General features: G+C 33.8%; 2 protein-coding genes across 5 annotated transcripts; both read right to left on the bottom strand.

Annotated features, from left to right (window-relative positions):
• Window positions 1-2,621: 2,621 nt before the first annotated feature.
• Window positions 2,622-6,225, bottom strand: LOC7477629 (mitogen-activated protein kinase homolog NTF3). 2 transcript variants are annotated; one of them, XM_052453231.1, is made up of 3 exons: window positions 5,706-6,225; window positions 4,901-5,575; window positions 2,622-3,772 (listed from the first exon to the last, which is right to left on the bottom strand). In XM_052453231.1, the coding sequence occupies exons 2-3, from the start codon at window positions 5,333-5,335 to the stop codon at window positions 3,062-3,064; spliced, it is 1,146 nt and encodes a 381-aa protein (XP_052309191.1). In that variant the 5' UTR covers window positions 5,336-5,575; window positions 5,706-6,225; the 3' UTR covers window positions 2,622-3,061. The 2 variants fall into 2 exon arrangements, with proteins under 2 accessions (XP_052309191.1, XP_002306886.1); XM_002306850.4 differs by having other exon boundaries at window positions 4,901-5,326; window positions 5,706-6,222.
• Window positions 6,226-10,291: 4,066 nt separating this feature from the next.
• Window positions 10,292-14,065, bottom strand: LOC7454378 (ribosome biogenesis regulatory protein homolog). 3 transcript variants are annotated; one of them, XM_052453145.1, is made up of 10 exons: window positions 13,951-14,013; window positions 13,678-13,780; window positions 13,298-13,448; window positions 12,812-12,863; window positions 12,485-12,613; window positions 12,198-12,315; window positions 11,278-11,461; window positions 11,067-11,180; window positions 10,638-10,695; window positions 10,292-10,607 (listed from the first exon to the last, which is right to left on the bottom strand). In XM_052453145.1, exons 2-10 carry the CDS (start codon window positions 13,764-13,766, stop codon window positions 10,450-10,452), a joined length of 1,053 nt encoding a protein of 350 aa, XP_052309105.1. In that variant the 5' UTR covers window positions 13,767-13,780; window positions 13,951-14,013; the 3' UTR covers window positions 10,292-10,449. The 3 variants fall into 3 exon arrangements, with proteins under 3 accessions (XP_052309105.1, XP_006383715.1, XP_024457492.1); XM_006383653.3 differs by having other exon boundaries at window positions 10,292-10,695; window positions 13,951-14,065; XM_024601724.2 differs by having other exon boundaries at window positions 10,292-10,695; window positions 13,891-14,050.
• Window positions 14,066-15,993: the final 1,928 nt, after the last annotated feature.

The following is a 15,993-nucleotide window of genomic DNA, read 5'->3' as shown; positions in this document are numbered from 1 at the left end:
TGTTTTTCATGCTCACACAAAACATGTTGAGGTCGATTATCATTTTATCCGAGATAGAGTTGCAAAAAAGGAGATTCAGATTCGTTTTATTTCCTCCCAAGATCAACTTGCCGATGTCTTCACTAAGCCACTTCCTACTTCTTCGTTTACTGCTTTTCGTTTCAAGCTTCGGGTTGATCCCCTACCCTCAGCTTGAGGGGCATATTATAGAATGTACTTATATATGAAATATTGTATATAGGAAATATTGTAGACATACTCTTGTGTGGTAACCTCCACCATTACTATTGTATATTGCCCGACATATATATATAGAAAGGGTTGGCTAACCATTAGGTTAAGCCTCCCAATTATTCTCAACTTATAGAAATTGATGAGATTCAAGCTCATGAACACTTGATCAATAAACCTTTAATTAAAATATTAAAGAAACATTTTAACTCAAAACCTTAAGTTGTTAAGTGAGACATCAAGATATTATTTATATTATTGATCTTTAACACATTTCCTTACCTTATCCAGTAATTAATGATTAACGAGAAGAAAAAAAATCTAACATATAAATCACGAACAAATATATAAAATAAATGACCATGGATGGGATTGAAACAGATGCCATTGTTTCTATTTGTGATTTATTCGTTGGAAAGTTTTGTTATATCCAGCATGCATAACTCTTAACTTGTACATACAAATGCATACACACACAGATAAGGTAAGTACTTTTGTATACCATATGAGCATTTTGATTAATTCAGACTTTCATCACCTACTGTTGGTGTAGTTTGTAAATGAATAAAGAAAAGATGTTTATCCCACATTGGAAAGAAACACTCCCTCCTAATGTTTCTAAGTGTGGGTTTCTATTGTGTAGTAAATTAAGCCATGATGGACAAACTCTCCTATTTGGCTTCCTAATGTTATTATATGGATATTTATAATATCATTTGGAACTTGAAACTTAATATGAATAGTTATACTATTTGATGAACAATCATATTATTTCATCAACAATCATATTGTTTGATGAACAACCATAGTGTTTCATCAATAGTCATAATGTTTGATGAAAATCATATTGTTTCATCAATAGTCATATTGTTTGATGAACAGTCATACTGTTTCATCGTTATGTTTCAAGTCTATAAAAGCATGTTACTATACAGAAAAGAAATAACAACAAAAAGACATTCTTTTTTTGGTCTTATCTTCTTATTCTTTTAGAGGTTTAGAGGGTTTAGTTGTATCCTGGAGGTGTTGTCTCTGTGTTGGACAAATAAACACCTTAAAGATAGTGTTTTCACGCCTCTAAGCCAACTCCATATTTGTTTCCATTCTAAATTTTCCTAACACCTACTTCATTCAGAAATTGTCATAGTATGTTTCTTCGACAAGATTTAAAGAACCATACAGTAGAATTGCAAGTATACTGCAGAAGGTCACATAGCACAGGCACAGCAAACTTATACGAGTCTAGTATGTTAGATATTTACATAAACTATCAGCATGGTGGTACAATAATCAATATATATATGATCTCTCTAGCACGCGTGAACTGATCAACAGATGCATGATTGTTTAGTTACTGTACTGATTAGCAGCACTTCAGATGAAGTTCTTCTCGTTTAAGTGGTCGACAAAGGTGGCCCCTCACAAAAAAATGTTTGGTGGTTGGTTGAAACTTGAAAGGTGCCTAGCTGGATAATCTGACACATTGCAAAACCAGTGCAGCTGCCAAGCAGATGAACAGTGCTGGCGATGCCCTTGAAAGGCATTATAATGAAACTTGGTTTTATATTTGTTCCTGAAAGCACACTTATTAAGCCCAGCCTGACCCGGGACCTGCCACCCTGTCCCCGTCCCTGGCCCGAGCATGGTGTTTAAGAGAAGTCAATTCGGAATTAATTAACTCAAATCCATCCTGATTAACCCATCAAATCTTTGATTCAAACCTTGAGCCGAGTAACTAATTAATGGGTAGCACCAGGTTTCATTACTAGGTTTCATTACTATGCTTGAAAATACAAATCATCAGGGATATCATTCTTGTAGGCAGCCAAGCCTTAATTTTCTCCAACGTACTGAATTTATCTACCCGGATCAATAGAGCACCAATTTGCTCTCAAAACTTAAAAACAGAAGATAAATCAATTTATCGCGCTCTACATGACGAAGGCGTTCTACTGCATGTGTTTGTGCCATGTACAAAAGATCGTAATAGCCCAATGGCAGTAGGAGTACAGGGGCTTAACTTCTCCGAAAGATCAAGCCTGAAAACTTGAACCTTTGAGGCCTCGACCCAGTGGAGAGGAAGAAAAGGTCCGATTCCTACCAGCCCGGTTCACAACAAAAGGCCAAAAAATAGGCTCACGCCTTGCGACTTATATTGTCCAACTAATAAAAGTCAAGGGCCTGAAACAAGGTTCAAGCAACCTCCTGCTATAATCACATTTTCGAGCACTCCTCTTCTTCGGCGGTATATTTTTTCTGGTTCAGTGATGATAAAAATGGAACTCAAACTGGATACCTCACCTGGAAGAGAGCACCAACTAATGGGCTTATATCTAGCCAAATGACCCAGAAAAAAGGTACAAAAAGGAAATATGCAGACAGGAGAAATATAGGTTAAGAGGTGCTATAACTTACCACCTTATTACCAGTACATGTTTGCTTATTACATGGATAAAAAGCAAGGTAGAACTAGAAGCTCACTGCCTGGAACCCATTAGGGAGATTTTTTCCTCATGAAACTAGGTCATAATTATAGTCTCGGCACACATCTTCAGTCACTACATTTACAAAGGAAGTTTTCCCAGACACGTACAAAAACACACCTATATACAAACCGAAAGGGCCACCTAAGTTTCAGAGCTCAAGCTCATAAACACACTCTTAAAACAAAAATTAGTCATATCATGCACAGCCAGCGTAGCTGGCTGGTGCATGCTTCTTTAAGCTTATTGAAACAAGAAGGGAAATAGAGCATGACCAAAAGAACTAGTAACACCAACCAAAACTTCCTTGGTTTAAGCAAAATAGCAACCCTCTTAGGCCACCAGAATTAACAGACGAGATTAGGAGCACACACCTCACCATTGGCCGCTGCAGCCTCAGGATGGTAAAGAAGCATCTCCTTCCACATCATCTCTCGTATCATTTCTTCCCCCAATTCCTCATCTATGTCAAGATCAATTGGGACCTGAGCTGGAGGGTTGCAGCTGGGATCATATAGTGGAGACATGTAAGGGTGTTCCAGTGCTCCAGTGACAGTGATCCTCTTTGATGGGTCAAAAATAAGCATTTTTTGTAGCAGATCAATTGCCAAAGGATGTGCATTAGGATAAAGGTGGGAAAAGGGAGTCCCAGGTGAATAAGGAAGTGACTTGATATATTTCTTTGCCTTCATGTTATCAATAAATTCAAGATCCTCCTCACTTTGACTTCCGAGGATGTTGATGATAAGTTTAAGCTGATTGAGACATTCTGTGCCAGGGAAGATAGGCTTCCGACCTAGAAGCTCTGCAAAGATGCATCCTACAGACCAGACATCAATTGATGTCCCATAATTATCACAGCATAGAAGGAGCTCTGGAGCACGATACCAACGAGTGACAACATACTCAGTCATGAACTGGTTGTTGCCATTGCTAGTGCGTGCCAGCCCAAAATCACAGATTTTTAGGTCACAGTTCGCATTGATGAGAAGGTTTCCAGGCTTCAAGTCACGATGGAGAATATTTGCTGAGTGAAGATATTTCAGACCACGTAGCAACTGCATGAAGAAGTAAGAATCGTAAGGACTCTTAGACCTAGAAAACATATCATTTGGATGCCACAAAATGTGTCACCATGCAATAGAAATGGAAAGCCTAAAGAACAGGAAAATATTTAAATGGTGAAAAAATAATAATACAAAAGGATGGCGATCCAAGTCAAAAGTAGAAAAAAATTTCAAAGGCGAAACGTGATGTGAAATGGTATTGTTCAAATATTCCACATTTTTACAGCATGAAACCAAATTCCCAGGACTCTATTGCCAGATATCTCGCTGCAGGAACAGGATTAACTACACAAGCAGTTTATCATAATACCACGAGAAAAATGAAACGATTTTGTGGGAGCTCCTAAGATCATGAATGTTGGAACCTAAGCACTAAAAACGTAAGCCTCCTGAAAAGAATGCTCGATGTAGAAGATTAAAGTACTGTCCAAGAAAATCTGAAGATTGGTATCCTAAAAATTTAAATTGGCGCTATGAAGATCTTTCAAATCTTCGTTCATGTGAAATGAAAGATCAGATAAACTGATTCCAATCTCAAACCAGCAACTTGCATTAAGAAATACTTAAGGGTAACAAAAAAAAAAAGTGCATGTAGAACATCTACTCAGGAAATGTTAAGAATTATGCTAGTACAACTCTATATCAATATCATACCCCAGTTGCGACAAGTGAACCATACATCTAAACACTGAGTTAATCATTACCTCATAAGCTAAATCATAAACTAGACAGGACAATTATGATGTTGACAGGTATGCTATTAGTACAAGAACAACACACATCAAAGCATACTAACACATTTCCCAGTTGTAACATGCAAAGCTTACATCTGAACGGGGATAATTGCTACTAGCCAAAGCCAAGTAATAATAGATTGAGAGGCCATAAAAGAAAAATCTGGAAACTCCACATTTGCTGCAGCTCTTAAATAATTGCATGAAAGTTTTACCCAAATCCAAGCAAGCTCAAGCAATTTACAAAACATTTCAATATCTGGTTACCGCAAAAACTACCAATAATAAAGACTGTCTTGCACAGATTAACCCTTTTCTTTCAAACTCTCTACCAAAACAAGTCTAAAAGAAGAACGTGCTCCACTACTGGACAGCACGTATATACCTGAAATAGGAAATATTGGCAGTGATCATTAGAAAGTGCTTGAGAAGACTTGATAATTTGATGCAGATCCGTATCCATGAGTTCATAAACCAGATAAACATCATTAAAGCTTCTTCTCTGGGTAGGCATCATCACATCTTTCAAAGCAATCACATTTTCATGTCGAAGATGCCGAAGAAGCTTCAGTTCCCTTAAAGTTCTCAGCGCATCAACACGGTTTTCGAAAGCATTGTGTATCTTTTTAATCGCAACTTTCTCATTAGTTTCTCTATTCACAGAAGAGCACACAATACCATAAGCCCCTCGACCTATAGGCTTGATCGGCACATATTTCGTGTCAATCTCAAACAAAGTTTGCCACATGGAATAGTAATGCTTCCCCTGAATCCGAACCCCATTTGGAGGCTCAACTGGAGCTGCCATTCCCTGCAACATTCATTCAATTCAAACAGAGTCGCTTAGAAAAACCAAAAACACTCTCAACTACTTACATTCCTTCAAATGCCAATAATGGCCCATTATATTTTAATCCAACTTGTGAGTATTTAGGCTGTCTTCATCAAAAATCAAGGCCACTTGGCATAGCCACAATATCACGTAAAGATCGATTACAAAGCTAAGCATTCAACGCACCAAAAATTAACTCAACTTTTTATCATTTCGGTCCAAAAGCACCTGCAAAGAAAGATGGGTTTCTAACTTTCTAACTAGAAACGTAAACGCAATGTAGCCATTAAATTCTAACTAGCAATTATTCAAAAGTTACAAAAAGGGAACATTTCCAAAAATGAAAAAAAGAACTGACCTTTTTTCGTTTTATGTGATTTCCTTATCCAAAAAAACAAACTTTCTTCACAATTCGCTAAGCCACATCAGAGCTCATGTTAAAATCTCAAAGCTAGAATTCCCTCTCAAGAACATGCAAAACAGCAATCAATTCCTGCAAGAAACCAAAGCCATTTTCTTTCGAAATTGACCCTCAAAACATCACAAAAAATCCTCCCATTTCGACAACTTCCAGCTCCATCACCAGTCAATTTGGCGCCATAATCTGCAAGGATGTGGATCCTTGCAAGGTTGGCTCAAGCTTTGAGTGTTGGATCTCGGGTAGGCGTGAGTGATTTTGTCAACAACGATGATAAGATTTTTTGCGGGGCATCAAGATTCGTTATCTTGTAGAGATCATAATCAGACAGACTTGGTAAAGAGAAAGGAAAAGACAATAATTGTAAGAGATTTTAAAATGTGAAAAATGTCAGGCTACTAGGATGTCTTTTTTTATTTATTTATTTATTTCGGTCTATTGTCATCATTACTTTTACAGCATCACTCCTCCCCTCTCTCTCTCGGTTTCTTTCTTACTTTGTAACGGACTGGTACGGATATTTTTATTTGTTTATTGTTTATGGCGGTGAGACTCCCTCGAATAAGGGAGTTGAGGATGCGACGTCGTTGCACCTTGGCAGATATTTTTTCTTGCACGAACCTCGAATAAGGCCCTCGAACTATACAAATATTTACAATTTTATCCTGAAACAATTTTTGTGTATTATATTTATTTCTTGAGCAATGAGTTTCAGAATTCTGAATTAAGTTTTTCGGTTCTTATTTTATTATGAATTCCACTCAAATTGAATTTAAGAAAAAACAAAAAACATCGTTTTGTAAGAACTTGTTTTTTTTTTATTATTGTAGAATTATAACGGAAGTATCAATGAGGCATGAAGATAAAACTAAAATAAAAAAATTGTCTAAGAACAAAATATCTAGAGATATACTATCTTTTTTATTGGCTCTTTGTTGTTGGTTGATATATTGTTTTTTCAATGTTTTTTATGATAACAAATCATAATTATAAATCAACAAATTTATATATGTATTTAATTAAATAAATCAAGAACTATTTATATCAATAAATATAACAAAAAAAAATATTAGCGCATGTATTTATTTGACTTGCCTCATCATGGGTCATATAATACTTTTTTATAAAGCAAGAAATAAATGTGTAGATGTTGATGACATATTTTTTAACATTAAGTAAAAATATAATTGTAAATTAAAAAGTTAGTGCTTATATATAATAAAATAAAACAGTGATCATATACGTTAATAAAGACATATAAGATCACAAGTTTATTTTTAACATAGTAAAAAAATAAAATAATCTATGAGTGCATTTCACTATATTGTGATTTTTTTAATTGAGAAATGTAATGACATTATTTATGCAAAACAAAACAAAAGAAATTTTAAAATGTATGAACTGATAAATAATTGTTATTGACCGTGAAATTCTAAATAAAAGGATAATAATTCTCATAAAAATAAAAGATAGATAAATATGATATTTAACTCTAACTTTTTCGTTTGATGCACACAATTTTTTAATTTTTTTTTATCTTAGAGGTCATCGTTTCTTACCAGTAATAAATAATTTTTATTTTTAATAATAAATTTTATTTATACAAAACATAAAAAATATAGATGAATTAAAATAATTTTAAAAAAATTAAAAATATATAAAATAATTAAAAAAACTGCTATTTAAAAAAATTAAAAGACAATTTAAAACAAAAATGAGATAAGAGATATTGATTTAAATAAAAAATAAAAAATTATTTTAAAAATTACATATTAAAAAAGTCAATTAAAAAAATAAAATTATAAAATAAAAATAAAAATAAAAAGAGGTCAAGCACTACTATACCTGACAATCTAGGTCTGTGTGTTTGGCCCATATAGAGTGTTGTCCACTACGGAAAAAAAATAAGGGTCCATGCGAGTGAGCCTATAAATGTTGAGTGATAAATATTGCAAGTGTTAATAATAAGAAATAATAATTTTAAAAAAATTTAAGGAAAAAAAAGGAAAATTTTCTTTTAAAAAATTACAAATGAATGAAGAAAATAACAAAAAAGGATGATGATAGTAAGCTATGTATAAAGTAATAAATACGCCAAATATAAAGGGAAAAAAATTAGAAATTAGAAATTTGTCTTTGCTATAGTAAAAATTTAGAAAATTATAATCTCACCATCCTTATAGTATCCGCTACAGTAAACAATTGAAGAAATTTACAAAATTACCATTTTTACCGTGTTTTACCGTTTTCTTTTGGTAAAATACTATAATCTGAAGCTTGTCTTCGATCTTATTGTGTTGTTAAGTAAGATAATATCGCCTTGGGAGCTCGGAGGGTTTGGAGCATTTCTTAAGTAGGTTAGCTTGTGATTAACAATGTGGTGTAATATATTTTTGTAAAAGTGTTTTTTATTTGAAGATGAATTGATATAATATTTTTAATTTTTTTTAATATTAATATATCAAAACACACTTAAAAATATTAATTTAATATTTTTTTAGCAAAAAACCCAATTTAAAAAACACCGATTAATTCACAAAAAAACAAACACATCCTCATAAGTTTACAATATTAAAAACGTAAATGTTGGATTTCTGATAAAATTATTTGATTTGAGTGAAAATTAGTATAAGAAAATTATGAAAGTTAAATCTAATTGCTTGGTTTTTTGAAAAACTCTCTTTTATTATTATTATTATTTTTAACCCAGAGTTTAAGTAGATCATTTATATCGGATTAATGTATTCATAAAAAAACTCTGGCATGCTTCTCTTTGTTTGGACTAGATAATTGTTTGTGATATGTTGTGAGAGGTAGGTTAAATTTTTATTAAATATAATTTTTTTTTTTATATTATTAACATGATTTCTAATTAAAAAAAGATTACATGAAAGTTAATTTAATGTGACATAATTGATTTTACAGGTTCAAAGATAATTTAAACTACTAGTAAAATTATAGTTTGATTTAAAAAAAAATCAAGAGGATATATTTTTTAAAATATTAAGACAAAAATATATTGAATCTACTTGGATTAATTTAGCTTATCTTGTCAAATCTTTAGTCCATGTCATGAGAACATAATAACCCTATAAAAATCAAATAAAAAATTATATTAAATTCAATTCTTAATTAACTCAATATTGATTATTGAAGGATGAAATTGAAAATAAATTTCAATTAGAAAAATAAGTCAAATGAACTCGGGTTAACCCGTCAAACCCTAGTCATTAGACCATGATACCGGCATATAAAGAAAATTGAAACAAATTATAAAAGTTTAATTCTCAATCAATCCAATGCTAAAGGATAACATTGAAAAAAAATCAATTAAAAAAAGAACATAAAAAACCGTTCAAGTTAACCCGAGTTAATAAACCAAACTCGTGCACCGAATCATGAGGCTAGAATAACTTTATAAAAAAAAAAGATAGAATAAATTATAAAGCTTAATTTCTAATCAATCAAATATTAAATGATAAGATTGAAGAAACCAAACAAACCCGAGACAACAGTGCTAACACCAAGTCCTTTTAATATATATTAATTAATAAGAGTTGTTTGGTCACTTTATGTAAATAGAGTGATCAAACAGAAAAATTGCATATTAATCCTCAATTTTTAAGAATAAACTTTATATGTTACGAGGCAAAATCTCTTAAATTATTCGAGAAGTCAATATATGGGATGGAAGAAAACAATTGTTTTAAATCAAACACTTCTATAAAAATGTTAAAATGCCTTTAATGCGTACACAAAATGTTCGTTTGATTTGAATAAAAAAAATCTCGTTTGTTCAAATTATACATGATGTTGTTTATAATAAAAACAAATACCTTGTTATATTCGATGGCTTGACAGGTAACTCTATTCATTTTCATGTCTCCCAGCAAATTTTCTCGACCTCGTTTATTTTTGTAATTTAAAAATATTTTTGAAAAGAAATTAATTTTATTTTTATATTTTTTTCTTTTTAAATTAATTTTTTTATATCTTTTAATTGTATTGATATGCTGATATTAAAAATAAATTTTTAAAAAGTAAAATAAATATTATTTCAATATATTTTTAAATAAAAAATACTTTAATAAATAACTATTATTACATAAATACCAAAAAACTCGGTCAAGAACCTTGACTGCAGGCGATCCACGAAGTTACTTTCTTCTGCCTAATACTTTCAGAAATTCTCCTTGGCATCACAAACTATCATTTCCCAAGAGAGATAAGAATTTTCTTCATGTTATTTTTTTGTCTATTTGCGTGATAAACTCTTCTAGATTAGTAGTTCTGTTTGTAATATTTAACTTTATTTGAGTGAACTATTACTGTTGCTGGCCAAAGAAAAAGGCCGCCTCCAGAGCTATCAGCTAACATTCCGAGGAGAATATCAGGAGGGGGATCGTACCAGATTCCGAGAGCATCGTGCAAAGGGTACCAATCTAAATGGTGATGTAGATGCAAAGAAGTTGCCACAATTTAACATGGAAAAACTTGTATGGATGGAGAAAGAGACGAGACAGAGATTGCAGGACCGATTTAATTAAATAAGTTATAAACCTTGGCGGCAAAAGTACAACAAAATTGCATGAAGATTTCTCTCCCCCGTCACTAACAATCTTGGGGTACTGAAAGGGAAACAATATAAAATCAAAATCATCACTTTACTTCATCGTCAATTTCACTATGCCTTTCCTTTCTTCGAAAAACTCCCCTTTCCTTTCTTCGAAAAACTCCCCTTTCCTTTATTTGGAAAGCTCTTTGCCTTCATTGGTTTGTTATTTGGTTTCAATTTGCTTGGCGTTGAAGAAGACTTCCCTTGCTCATTCCTTGTTGAAGAAGACTTCCCTTGCTCTTTCCTTGTTGAAGAAGGCTTCCCATATTGATTCCTTCGTTTTCTCTCCTTATTGACATTGTACATGGTAACAGCCTATTTCCAGACATAAAAGTCAAAAAACAAGGAAAATTCTGTTCTACTTGAGAGCGCAAACAATGTTAAGAGTGCGTTTAGCATGCCTTCTAATAGTTAATTTAAGTTGTTTTTAACTTTTGGTTCCAAAAATCTACAATCAAGTACGGTTAGAAATCACTTTTCACTTGAATTAAAAAAGAGAGGGTATTTTAGATTCGAGCAGAAAACTGAGTTTAAGTTTGATTCACAGTTCCTTGATTCGTAGAAGTATGAAAGTAGAGTAACTTATTTTCTATGGCAATCTACTAGACGCCAAAAGTAGTTTTTTTATAGGTATTTCATTAATCAACAAAAGCACTCTAATTAATCACCCCATGACTTGAGCATACCTTATCCACATTAAGAATCTCATGTGAATTCGATGAGATTAGTTTGCTTAGAACTCTATCAGTTTGCTCCTTTTCTTGACTGCCAATCCCCGAACCTTCTACAACTGGTAGGAACTGTACAAGAACAAAGGAGCTAAAATCATGGGAACGCACAGTAAAAATGAAGAAATAATTGAATCAAAATTCACATAGACACGGGGTAGGTTCAAACCTTGCGATGTTTTCCTTGATTTTTAACAGGCTTTTCTCCTCGCAACTTCTTGTCAAACTTTCCACCACTGGCAGTCGCAGTAGAAGCTAGTCCAGCTACATTTCCTAGCTCGTCTTTGGTAAATTTCTTTTTTGCAGCCTGGGTTCCAGTTATAGGCAAGGCTGTGGCAGCTAGCTGAACATGGCTGCAGCAAAAGTTGTTCTTAGCTAGTGTTATGTACTGAAATATATCAAGGTGTTGCACCAAAAAGTCTCAAATTTGTCTGAAGTTCTTTGTTTTCTTTTTGGTTGCGCAAGAAATGATACACAGGACACGGGAAAGCGCATTCCAAATCAAGAAAAAGAGGGAGTCAGAATAGAAGACCATCAATCCTTCTTTATTATAGAACATGCCCTCAGCAAGCATATAAGGCAAAAATGTAAATGACAAGATCAATACAATGCAAAACAGGAAAGGTAAACAAGACAAGGCGGTCTGGGTTACCAATTAAGTTTTATTTGTAATGTTATGCATGCTTGGGTTTAGAACACTTCCATGAGCTAAGTAGCATACTAAAACCTACTGTCACACACAAGCCGAGTACATGTATTGGAAAGGTTTGTACCCCCAACACCCCTCGAACCCATATGCTGTTTTTGTTGCTGCTAGGTCAAAGTATTAAAAGCATGCCTAGGGGATCCATTTAACATCGATAATGTGAAGTGATCATTAAGATCTAAGAGAAACCCATCTCAAAAGCAAAGGGAATTGCAAGGTTGAATCAAATATAACATAATATGAATATTGCATGCATCTGTTAAACAAAGGCAGTAGGGATTTTTTGACATACAAAAGTTGATGCTTTTGTCAATATTAAGTTGGGGACAGTGAAAAAAAATTAAACATTGAAGATAGGCAAAAATGTTAGTCAAAGGCAAAACCTAGGCAAAGCACCAGCTTTGGCGGCAGTTTTCAAGTTTTGCAACTGATTCTTCTGGTTTTTTTGAACCCTTTCCTTCTTCTCTGCTACTCTCTTGGCAAAAGGATCCACTCCTGGCTCTGCAACAAGCATCAACAATTACATAGATTAGATGCCTCTTATACTCTACCAACTGAACCTAATATACCAAGTTGGTTATCTATGATTTCAAATCCAGTTGGAATAAATTAAAATAAATTTAAAAATAAAAGTTCTCTTATAAGACAGAAAATTCTTTAGAACTATTACCATCGGTCATCTTGGCCTCAATTATGGGAACATCAGCATCATCATTGACACGATCATATCCATAACGACGTTTCCAAGTACCAGTTTGTTCATCCCAAACAACCTTGTCTTTTTTGCGGTTCCTTATTCCTGAAAAAATATCAACATGACATAACCAAGCACATTGAGTTTTGATCTCAAGAAATCAAGATTCACCAAAAAATATAGATCAACTATATTAATAACCACCCAGATCCCACTAAATTTAATTAGAACTTTGTAACAGCAAGCTGTCCCATAATCTATTTCTCATTTCCCATCTAGGATGCAGATAGTAAGAAAGATAACCTTTTGCTTTGGCAAACTGTTCCCATCTTGTAGGAGGTTTTGGCTTCGGCAGCTGAAAACAAAACATCACATGCAAATAAGTTTCCTGCTAAACATAAAGAATAAGAATTTACAACTACACTTTAAACCCTGAGCTGTTGAGGTAAAAAAAAAGCGAAGGTTTTGGCAGGACAGAAAATGAACCTAGATTTTTGTTCTAAAACAAACACGCCAGCAAAAGGGAGGGAAGTGGCTCTCAACATAGAACGAGACACTATGTTTAAGGGTAGTGTCTCTCAACATAGAACAAGACACTGTTTATTTCAGCAAGTAACTTTAAGGATGTCTGGTGGTATAACAACAGGATAACTTATTTGCCTACGGTAGACAGTGAGCATTATAAAATTTCACAGGTGAAAAAGAGAATCTATCAGTTAGATAGTAAAAAAGCAGCAATTATAAAGATAAAGAACAGGCACGGTGTTCCAAATAGAACAAACAGCTTACAGGCTTCTCCCTTGGCAGTTTTGTTGTTGGAGGCGGCAACTTGACAAGAGGACCGTCTATATCTTCAGTTGAAGGCAAGTTGAAAACACCACTGACAATGGCTTGAACTAGCTCAGTGCCATTACTTAGACATTCTGCAACTAACTCCTCCCTAAGTAGATTGAAAAGGCACCCAGATAAAAACAATCAAAATACAGTGTCCTAAGAACAAAATATAAACCAATAAAAGCTGGGCAATCGCTAAACTACACAAAAAACTTAAAACTTGACCGCCGAAAGTAAATTCAAATACAAGTTTCTAGTGAGAACCATAACAAGTACCACAAGCATATACATGAAAATATAAAACAATAAATTGGTTAAAAAAAAAGACCACAGACCTAGCAGAAGGAATAGAGGTAAAGTGGTGAAAGGGGTCAAAAGCCATAAGATTTCCAAGGTCAACCTGGTACTCATTTTGTGTATCCATCTCTGTTCAATACCCTAGAATGGAACAATAACAGGTCAGCACTTTTTTATGCATAAAGAGATAGAAAAAACGAGAAACCATGTAGAAATATTAACACGAGGTACTGGAAAAGAGAAATACATACGCAGCAGTAGAAGGAGTTGGTGTAGTTATACAGAGAAGCCGCGAAGAGGAGGAGACTAACCTGAGAAATACAGAGCCGCCGTTGGTGTGTTAAAAGAGAGCAGCACGGAGACTTTGCGATGCTCTTAAGCTTAACCTGTTTTTTTCCTTCCTTCCTTTCTATCTTTGTATTTTTTTTTCTTGGGCTTTTCTTAAAAGGCAGTCAAGTTAAATTAAAAACGCCCAAGATACTTTTGTTGGGCTCGATTCTAGGAATCAGCCTAATTTCAGAATAGCCCAAGAAGTCTTACTTGGGCTTGACTCGAACATACGATGTTTTCTCGGAGAGGAAATTCTGTCCCCCTTGGCCCAAACCCAGGTATCAAACTTTATGATCGAAAGTTTTTAAGGGACCGGACCATGCTATACCGTAGTGATTTTCACAAGTTTTGACGGCTGATATTCTCTAACTTGCTATTAAATTCATCTTTCCAATCCGATCAAGAAAAGATTATTGAGAATCTAATATTTTGCTGTGGTCTTGCCATTGTTGGAGAGGGCTACACTATCTTTTTAAGCAAGCTAAACATGCTCTATTTCTTTTGATTTACGGTCTATTTATTTGTGGGGTAATCGCGTGGATGGTTGTACAAATAAATATACACTTATTATTTGGTGGATTAGTTCGTGAAACGATGAATATCGAGTTAGATTCGTGTCCATGAGTTAGTTTTTTTCCGGCGACCTTACTATAGCTAAAGAGTCTCGAAGTAGTCCTTTTAACACGGCGGCGCTAGCTATTAGCTAGCTAGTATTGTTGCCGTGCGTGGTTAACAAATAGATACTGCTGGAAGCTTCTTAATTTTGATGGTTTCGATTAAAGTTTAGAAGAATGGCTTGTCCTAGCTAGTGGTGGTGGAATGTCGGCACAACATACTAGTTGAACATGCCATAACAGTAGCAATTGCTGGAGAGATTTTGATTGGAACTCTCTCTATTCTCTGTATACATTGTCTCGGGTTTACAAGTTCTCGGTAGGGCATATATGCCTCTATAATTAAGGTGGGTTTGACAAGAACTTGATTCTCCTTGTTTTTTATCCCAAGTCAAAAAAAAATGTGCATAGATGATAGTTGGGCGGCTTAATGTTTATGGGGTTATGCTTGGGACAGGAGAGAAAAAATTGCTCTCAACAAAGTAGATTCTAAAAGGCTATCTTAAGAGATAATTGTATATGATAACATGGAAATATTCCACTTTTCGTAACTGAAAGATAGCCAAGAAAAGCTTTTAATATCAAATATTTATGTCAATTCTTGGATTTTCATTGATGTGAGATATTTATGAAATTAATACTTGCTTTAGGAACTTGATTCCAGTTCCATTGCTTTATCTGTCAAAGCCCTTTTCCTTTTTCTGAATAATAAAGTTTTCAAGTGATTTATTTTGACTGCTAGTAGACATTTATGTATGTATATGTGTGTGCATGGAGAGCGTGAATCATGTTTAATCATTTCAAGCAACTAAAGGTTAGTTGAAACTGAAGATCAGCTAAAGCTAATTTGATCCCTGTAGTACCGTAAAGCAGTATGCTTTCAATATTTAATTATCCGTAAAGATGTAGTTTATAAAGGACAAGTCCAAATCAATATAACCATGTGTTTATTCTCGAGTATGCTTAATAAGGTTAATCTTAAAACAGAAGTATGCTTAATAAGGTACATGAATTATTTCGGGAACATTTTGGCAACACATCATCTCTGCCTTTGTTGAGATGACTAAAAGCTCACAACTGCTGTGGAGCTGTCAAGCTCTTAGATTTACAGAGATATGGAAAGAAGAAAAGAAGAAAAGAGGCCCCCCTCCCCCTCCAAAAATAAAAACAAAAACAACAGGCTACTTGATGCTTGTTTGGAAACGTAGCTGCAACTGCGATTGCATCAGTGTTTTCAAACCAAAAATATCATAGTAAATATTCATGTCTACAGTAACACTTTTTCGTAAATAATTAATATTTTTCATTTTCAAGGAAAAGAATTCATAGTAATCAAGATGTGCGTGTGTGAAACTTATAAGGCAAAAATTAGATTGACCGTACGTACTACGAAGTGAGAACTGAGGGGGG

This window comes from Populus trichocarpa, chromosome 5 (assembly GCF_000002775.5).
Source record: "Populus trichocarpa isolate Nisqually-1 chromosome 5, P.trichocarpa_v4.1, whole genome shotgun sequence".
Taxonomy (NCBI): domain Eukaryota; kingdom Viridiplantae; phylum Streptophyta; class Magnoliopsida; order Malpighiales; family Salicaceae; genus Populus; species Populus trichocarpa.
This window is presented reverse-complemented; position numbering and strand designations above follow the sequence as displayed.